Here is a 9,409-nt window from a genome sequence, read left to right on the forward strand (position 1 = left end):
CATAAATATTGCAAAAGAATCATTTTCTAAGACACTGAATGGAAACACAGTAAGTATCTTCCAAGTTTTAAGAGTGAACAAAACCAAACTTTGCCTGCAGTATGCTAAGGACACGTTTTACCAGGTTGGTGCCTGTGAACATGTTTAAAGATCAGCAAATACATATAAACTCAAAGATACAACATTCTGTTTGAGTATTTTAAATACAAGACGAAGACAGATCTGAAAGTCTCTGTTGGGCTCAGTATCCAACTATCAATTGAGAACTTCAGGTATGTCTCCCCTACAGGGCCCTGAACTCTCCACCAAGAGAGAGATCCCAAATACTGTACGTAAGGCCACTAGGACTCCTGTTACAATTCTTGCATCAACTGAAGGGAAAACAAAAACAACAACAAACGCCACACAAGTGATAAATTCTTAAAACATGAGGAGAAAAAAATGCAAGGAACTGAGAAGTGTTAAGAAGAGTCAAGAATAATAAAATGATAGTTATGAGGTTGATGAGAACGTATATGAATATTTCACATATTGAAGTATCTTATTAATGTTACCTGTCCTACTCCAATCTGATTTCCCCATATGATGTTGTGGAATAATTGCCAGAGTTGATTTAGAAATTAAACTGATATTCACATTTTAAAAAAAAGGTAGAGCAGTGAAGATGCTTCCAGAGTGGGGTGTAGCTGCACTACCTAAACATTCCCTAGGCCTCCATCCTTAAGTGTTGGCCATACTAGAAAAATTTGGTGTGCTGGCTCTAAGAGGAACTGTATAGAGGGTGGAGTGGAGTGGAGACACTGCAGCCAGGCTCTGTGATAAAATGGGAACTTGAAGGTACATCGGAACCAATAGCTGCATACCTCCTACCCTGGGCCAACGGCCTGCGATGTTTTTGACAAAATGCTGTCCTTCTGGTGAACTTCTCATCATAATGCCAAAACAGACCTCCATCCCAGAGGCTACCTGCCTCCAAAGGTGGCCACACCTCACTGAGACTGTTTTAAACTTTCCTAGTCTATATCTTTAAAAGCAAAGTGAGAAAATTTCAGGCCTTAGTTATATATAACTAGAGTCACTTAAACTCCACCTAAAAGATTGAAAACTATATAAATTATGTTAAGGGAGAGAGGGTGTTACAGAAGATACCATCGTGTAAGGGAAGACACCTTCTGATTTCCGGGATTGGTCGTTGACAGGCTCTGCCCCCCCCCGGGACACCTTTGGGCAAGATTCAAGCACTTGCTTATGCCAAGTGCCCCCAGGAAACTTAGAAATCTCTGTAGTCGCTTTCCATCCTTTGACACATTTGTAGCCAGGCAGTGTTACTTTAGGTATTTGCATGTGCTTTGCAGACAGTGAATTTATCACTGGCAATCCAAAGAACCTGTGTGTGTACCTGCTGCTTTAATAAATTGCACTAGTCATTAATCTAGCCATGGTAGGTCTCATTGAACACGACCAAACTCTTTAAGCGTGGCCGTGGGACGTGACTAGACTGAGGGTGTGCTACGTTATTTGTGAATCCGTAATCGTGATAGTTCAGTGCCCTGAACAAGACTGGACTTATAACGATGCACTGGACATCACTTCCAATTACTTTAACCTTTAACATAACAAATGCCTTCCAATACAACAAAGCACGGGGGAAGTAGAGATGCATATTCTTGGTATCCTACGTATATACCAAGCTGAAGCGTTTTAAAATTGTAAGCAGTTTGCTTTAGGAAAGGTCTGAAATATCTAAAAATCAGACATTTTCCTCCTCTCAAGACACACACACCACATTTGCAGTGCTAGAAAGTTCTTCATGTTGCAATTTATCATTTAAGTCAATTCTCAATAAACCACAAAGCCAGTCTGAGATGCAACTTCAAAAGTGTAATTTTTTTTCCTGTACGTAATAGCCACAAAATTTGGTGCAGACCTGGCACTACGGTGTTTCAGTAAATACTTTAAAAATCATTTTAGTGAGAGAAAAATCCTTTATTTTGTTAAAAATCTAACAGGCATGGCAAAACAAACTGGTTTACATTTTACAGTTAATGAACAACAGATTAATCATTGCATAGAAAGTGAATTTTTGGCAGCTTTTCACACCTTTCCTATGAAGGGAAGTTTAGTATTTCAGTGTCTACCCTCTGATGACAATACTTGGTCCTTCCATGCAAACTCCTAAAGGGAAACATACCTAAGAAGTGTTGAACTATAGGGCACTAAACCATTTTACTGTGGGGGGGGAAAGAAATCCCAAACCGAAACTGTTGTAAACTGACAGTTTTCACAAAATGAATTATTACTCAACTTGGGGGCAAAAAAAAAATGTTTGGTGGATGGAGAGGAACAAGGATAGAGCGGAAACTTCCATCAAGTCTCCTTGTAACCCAAATGCTGGTCAGTCATTTCCAATCTTTTTCATTGCTTTCCTTCAATCTAATGCCAAGAACCTCAATCTGAATTTAACTAAGCTAACTTTGGAGACAGCTTGTGCACACCCAACTATTTTTTTAAGAGGTAAAAGAAACTACATGAGTTTGTTAATTCTTTTTTAAATAAATGTACCTTTAAATTAATGTACAAAAATGAATGTACAAAAAGATAGTGCAAGTCCTTAAATTTGTTAAGGAACTAGTTTCAACTACCACAACAAATTATAACCACAAAAGCATGCCTGAAATCCTCCAGGCAGTGAATGGTCTTTCTGAAGAGAAAAGAGCATGTAGCTGCATGTTATTTGTCTCACTCTAATCCTCAGAATTCACAACCTAAACTCCATGGTCTAGTTTTGTTGCCTAAAGATTAATATTTATACTTCTCTAGGATACTGTTCAGTCCTTGACATTAACCAAGGTGGGCATGGCTATGTTTGAGGGCTGAGAGACATTCTTTGTATTTACCCGGCTGAATGTGTGCAGAAAAATTAGTATGCTGCTCACTGGACAAAGCAGCAAGTCTAACACAGGCAGCTGTACCATTTGGTTGTGTTGCTACCACATAAGATAGTATATTCCACAATCTGTAGAAAGCTGCAGAACTCAAAAATTAAACTGAATGACAGACACATTCAGCAAGGTCTGAATTTTATCTTGACACAGTGCAGTATATGGGAAGGACAACTCTCGTAATGCTCACTTTCGGTAACTCTTTACAAGCATTGATATACTTCAGGAACGCAACAGCCTCCGACGCTCTTACACAAGTTACTGATGTCATTACAACAGTTTGAAGTTACAATAGCCTAATCTTACAAGTTCATACAGGTGCAACCTGCAACCAACAGCTTAAAAAGCCACCTCAGGACTCAAAAGAGCTTTCAAGAGGCAGAACAGCCACCAGCTTGCTGGTCATCCAACACGTGTTCAATGTTGAAAGTAAAAATCATTGCTGTATCTCCAGAGCCTGAAAGGCATCCAAGGGATTCTATTTTGCTGGTAATGAATGAAAATCAGAAGTTTGATGTAACAAGAATAATTTTCTCATCTTATAATACTGATACTGTCATTCTATCACAGTACCTTTTGAAATAAGCATAACCCCATCAGCATCAGAGGTTAGGAAGGTTCAGCTCCAAATACGACAGCTCTCCGTGAGCCAGGGGTGCCAACGAGAGTTCAAACAGATGCATCAGAATAACCAGCAGTAAAAATGCTACAATGCTGAGTGTTTGTGACTTATAATAGTTATAAATACTTTAATGTAAAGTGTTAGCAGAGGAAGTTAAGATAAACATACACTGCTTTTGAACTTCTTAGGAAATTTCTTGGGAAATTAAAGTGAAGACTCCTGATGGGCTGACGGGTATTACCAGCTGGATGGTAAGCAACACGTATAAGGAAAGGAACGCTGAGGTTTTGCATTTTGACTTCTTTCAGTATTTATTTCTTATACCATTGATCAACCTCCTTTATTCACCACTTTCCTGAAGTTAGTGGGTGAACAGAACTAATCAGTAGTCAATAATTAAGAAATGATACAAATGCACAAAAAATATGAAGATTTAACAGAGAAAGGTTGAAAAACATGGCAAACAAATAGAATAGTGAAGGCACAGCTGAATACCAGCTTGTTTTCCATAAAATATTCCAGTAACAAATAAAATATTCTTTAACAATTTGGATTTTATTCCCTCTGTTAAAGTAGTTACAATGCAATGATCATTTATAGAATTAAATGATGCAAAAAAAGCTTCCAATTTTAATGAGGTATGCTTAAATATCACATAAACAATGTTTTACATTTTTGCCATCTTTCTTTCAAGTCTGACTCAGTAAGTGAACAGACCTCAGAAATGTAAATATAATAAAGACAAAAAATAGATATGGGAACCTTAATCAACTTTTACCTAAAACACAATGGGCCAGCAAAAGATTTTAATTAAATGTATTTTACACAAAGTAATTAAAAATAAGAAAATTTTTCACTGTGAAGAATTAGGGCAAGGGGGAGAACGTTACCATGTCTTATAAGGCAAAACAGAGTGCAGCATTTGGACAGAAATTTTTTTAAAACTCTAATTAAAGAAAAAAAATGTAGAAGACCTGCCTACATGGGACTCTGCCAAGCCAGATCCTGACATCCTTGCAAGAATATATACACAGTATATACACAGGATCTGGAATGCACTTGCAGAAAAGAAATCCATCACAATAGATACGGCTCAGCAAAGACTTTGCTAGCACAGAAGTTAGAGGTGACAGGCATGAGGTTATATTCCAAGTTTACAATTACCTTCAAACACTCTACAGGAGCCATACCATGGACAAGAAGTTATATAACAATAGAAACTTAAGCACACTACAACCTGCAAGAAACAAAGACGGCTGTTGACACAACTACCTTCTTTACAGAGCTGGCCTCAGCGAAGCATACTAGATGGCTCCAGCCAAACACAGAGCACCTACGGCACAGAAGTACTCCCGGTACTTTGTTTACACTGGTACTACATTCACACACATGTAGCAATCATGGCTGCATGCACATTTTGTGATTCTCTAGGCACCAAAGTCAGCTTTTCAAAGTTATTCCCCAAATGACAAAAGCAACCTCTGCTTTGGAGAACTGTACAAAGTTACTTACTAGAGAACTACCAACCCTCAAGTTGAGCACAACAGCACTTGCAGTTTCTGCCCTCCTGACAGGAGTGTTTGTACGGAGGGTCACCGAGGCTTTGATGCAGGCATTAGAGAAGTCCAGAAAGTTTACCAGAGAGAGAGAAAGGGGAGGGAGAGGTGGAGAGAAAGAGAGAAAAGTACAAACAAACAAAAAATCCCCGAACTAAACCCTCTGTCATCCCCCTCTCCCAAGCTTTCTTGTCTATAAACAGTATTCCCTAAAGGCCCCATACGAGAGTAACCCAACAACCAAAAAGGCCCAAATATATACAACACTGGTTTCACGATACTTAAAAGCTGTTGTTCCTGCTAATTCATTTTAACATTTTAAAGGTAAAACTTTCTGATGAAAGGAAACAACCATTATGGATTTTGACGTTTTCTAGTTCTGGAATATACACTTCAGAAACATCTCTGTTACAGCCTTTGGGTTAAGTTTTATATCCTGACCAAAAACTGCTAGATACTTTGAAATTGGCAACTTGGAAAATAATAATTATCCATCTTAGATATCTAGCATAAATATAAACCTATACAAAGTTGTCTATAAAATTGTTTTCTTCTTAAGAACATTTCTCCCCTTGCAACCACCAAGAAAACAGCTCCATAAAGATCTGATATGGTGATATATTTCTTAGTGTAGTTAGGAAATCCAGTTGCCTATCTTGCAGCTAAAGGTTTCTGAAAGAGCCACAAGGTTGAACATCTGTCACTTTTGTTTCATTAAAAGGAAAAGAAAAAAAATATTTTCAAACTACGGTAAAACCACCAGGTGCCCAGCACTTAGGGCCTTATTGTACTAGTACTGAACTGACACTTCCAAAGAAGTAAATGCATACTAAAATTTTCATATGGCCAGAAGCTACGGCTGTAGGTATACATTTCAGATACCTGAGATCAGAAGCATCTCCAAGAGTATTTGACTGCTAGGAAAAGACAATACTTCTCTGCTAAATCCAGGGTTTAATAGGATAATGCAGTTATATAGGACACCGCACAAAACTGAGTGACAGCTGAGTTTATCAGTTCCTGACGTTTTTTTCCTCCCAAAATTAAAAATTTAGAGAACTCAACATCCTCCATGTCAGCAAATTCCCTACCCCACAACATATTTTCCAGCATGGGAACCACACTTAAACTGCTCACACGTTACATTTAATTTAAGAGAAAAACGTGCCTGAAAAACTGATCTCAAAACCTGAAAATCCTGATTTCACTGTTTAACTGCTGTTACTAGCAGACAGCAGATCAATACTCAGACAAACAGAGGAACATCAAACAACCTACCTGGGCTTGTTACCAGGATAAGAAATTATAACTATACATCACTAATGAACAGAGCCTGCAGAGAGGATGGAGGAACTACATTGATCTCTAACTAAATAATATCTGACAAACTTTTGTTAGTTTTTAGATTATAAATAGGAAATGTATAAACCAGTGAAGTACAAACTTCAGCTCCTGATGTGTAATATGCAAGTACAGAAAAGCAGACTAAATTCATTTGGACATGGATCTGCAAAATTAAAATAACCTGACACATTTACTCAAGAAAGGGATTTTGAAGTCAGCTGAAGCCCTGCTGCAAACGTTAACATCAGAATTCCATTTTCAGATTTCACAGAATTTGACAATGCTCATAAATTGTTTGTGGCTAACAACTCAATCCCCAGCGCCTTCTTGAGAAGTAAGCATGCAAGATTCAACATTTCAAACTACCAGCACCTATTTTGGAAACTATGAGGTTTTCTGAAGTTAAATATTACCTGTTACAAACCTCTCAAAGAGCATGTTCTTAATATTGATATCAAACTGCTGATTACCATTAAGAGAATATTCCTGCAAGAAAGCGTTCAATTAGTAATCAGGAACATTCTGCATTTGAAGAATGATGATGGTAATAGATCAGCTGGATCCATTACCACAGAACAAAGTATGCTTTCTTGTTTTAGTAACACCTTACAGTTAGGCTAAAGGAAGGTTATTCACCTTCTTCACAAGAAAAACAATAAAAAAAATCTTACCACAGTCTTAAGGGTCGACCGTTTTGTGTAAATGCACCCAGAGAAATTTATTGCAGGCCTAATTCAAAGTCCACTGAAATTAATCTCAAGAGTCATCTATTTCAGTTTTGTTTGGATTAGGTCCCATGGAAAAATGAACCACCTTCCTGCAAAAAGCCCAAGTGAAGCTCTCCTGAAAGTGCCCCAGAATTTTAGTTCCTGCGCCTTACTCAAGTTATTTCAACATGAGCCATACAAATTGTATGTGTACATACAGATACTTAATGTTTATGGAAGCCATAAACCAAATTTTCCCTCCCCCCCATCCATTACTGTCAGAGTAAAGCCCATAGGGGCCACACATCTCAGAAGAAAAGTTAATACCAGAATTAGCTTATAAGCTCTAGTTCTACTGACTCAAATCAAGCTCTAGAAACTTAACATAGCTCTGTTATAATTGTGTTTTGTAATGGTAAGTCAAGAGCGTGTTTTGATCTCAAATATCTATAGGCACTATACTTCCAGAAGATGAAGCCTTTTAAACTGAGTTCAGGTATTGATGCTATTAAAACACCATCCAGAGAAGGAAGGTGTGTATTACACGGATTATTTGCAGTAGAGTCCTAATTACTCACGTGGATGTTATACTCAGAGGCCCAGCAGGTACTCACAAATAAGCAAATTATTCTCTGGGGCTCCTACTCCCAAGAGCTCGTCAGAACTGATGCAACAGCGAGGGAAACGCCAGAGTGCCAAATACTCAAAACGACCACGAATGATGGCTGAAAAATATTGGGGGGCAGACCCCAGAAACGCAAAATGCCTGTAGTATCAGACGTGATCCCTCTCAGAGAAGGGCACCGCACAGGGTGGCAGGCCGTGGCCATTACCCTGGCCTCTCCGGGGGGAGCTGCGCGGGCTGCACACGCGTTACCTCCCGCTTACTCCGGGCTACAAAGGGAGCCAGCACGGGCGCTGCCGATGAACGTGGTCGCTAGGGGGAGAAGCTGCATCCTGAAGAAAAAGACGGTCCTAGCCTACCTACCTCCCAGCCGAGGACTGTGCCGGGAGAAGCGGGGGCACGGCACAGCCACGGGCCCCCACGGAGGGGGACGAGGGGCAGCAGGAGGACACCTCCCAGGGTGCCCTCCCCTCCCCTGAGGATCCCCCCCCCCCCTTTTTTTTTTTTTCCTCCAAAGGAGGATTTTATTTTGGAGGGGGGGGAGAGGAGCAGGAGGGGGGCGAGGAAGAGCGAGGGGAAGGGTCGCGGCTACTCACATGGGCTCCAAGGTTTTGCTGAGCCAGGATTTCAGCGCCTCGAAGTTTTCTATGATCATTTTAACCACCATCCAGAGCGGCCCGGGCCCCCCGTCTCCCCGGCAGCAGCAGCACCAGCAGCAGCACCACCACCACGGACAAACAACGACGGCGGCGGGGCCCGTGCCGTCCCCCCGGCCGGGACCCCGGCTGCCGCCGCGCCTCCCCCCTGGCCCCCCGAGGCTGAGGCCGAGCCCGAGCCCGCTCCCGAGGCCGCCTCTCCCGGTTCGGCGGGGGCCCGAGGCCCAGCGCCACGAAGGGGGCGGAACCGAGCGGCGGCGGCTGCTCCCCGCTCCTTCGCCGGCAGCCGCGGCCCCGCGGATCCCTTCCCTTTCTTTTTCTTCTTCCCCTTCCCTCCTCCTGCTCTTCCTCGGAGGCGGCCGCCAGGCACGACGAGCCCCGGACCGCGCCGCGCCCCCCGCCCCTCCCGCGCCCCTCAGCCGCAGAGCGAGGCGGAACGAGCGAGCGAGCGAGTAGCTAAGATGGCGGCGCGGCGCTCTCGCGAGGAGAGCGGGTCTCGCGAGGGCTGGGCGGCGCGCGGGGACGGGAGGGGGGCCGGGCCGGGCCGGGCCGGGCCGCGGCTGGGGGCTGATGGCGCTGCTGGAGGCTCCTAGGGAAGAAGGGCGGGAGGAGCTCGGTTCTCGCTCCCCCGTGGCACAAAATTTCTCAAGTGGCACAAAAAAAAAAAAAATGTTTACAGATGGAAAATTAAAAAAAAAAAAGTTTCTTTTAAAAGAAAAAAAAAGTAAAAGTTTCTTTTAAAAAATAAAGTTCTCAGCATTTTCCTGACCAGATCTTCATACCCCATGTTTTTATACTGGTTAGAGTAAAGATTACTTTAAAAAAAATAAACTTCTCAGCATTTCCCTGACTAATTCGTTATATCCCATGTTTTTCTTACTGTTCAAAACCTCGAGGGAGGAGGGAAAGGTATTTTACACCCACCGGTGTCCATCCAGGTAAAAAACACCAATTTGG

The 9,409-nt window shown here is 41.8% G+C and overlaps 1 protein-coding gene across 4 annotated transcripts in view; it reads right to left on the bottom strand.

Annotated features, from left to right (window-relative positions):
- Positions 1-8,866, bottom strand: part of RBM26 (RNA binding motif protein 26) — a 51,544-nt gene extending 42,678 nt beyond the window's left edge. For 2 of the 4 annotated variants that reach the window (XM_084536766.1, XM_084536765.1), the window contains exon 1: positions 8,393-8,866. In XM_084536766.1, coding sequence (XP_084392892.1) covers positions 8,393-8,463 — 71 coding nt within the window. In that variant the 5' untranslated portion in view covers positions 8,464-8,866. The remainder of the gene's footprint in view (positions 1-8,392) is intronic. The other 2 variants (XM_084536768.1, XM_084536767.1) reach the window with 1 other exon arrangement.
- Positions 8,867-9,409: the final 543 nt, after the last annotated feature.

Source organism: Aythya ferina (genome assembly GCF_964211825.1).
Source record: "Aythya ferina genome assembly, chromosome: 1".
Taxonomy (NCBI): domain Eukaryota; kingdom Metazoa; phylum Chordata; class Aves; order Anseriformes; family Anatidae; genus Aythya; species Aythya ferina.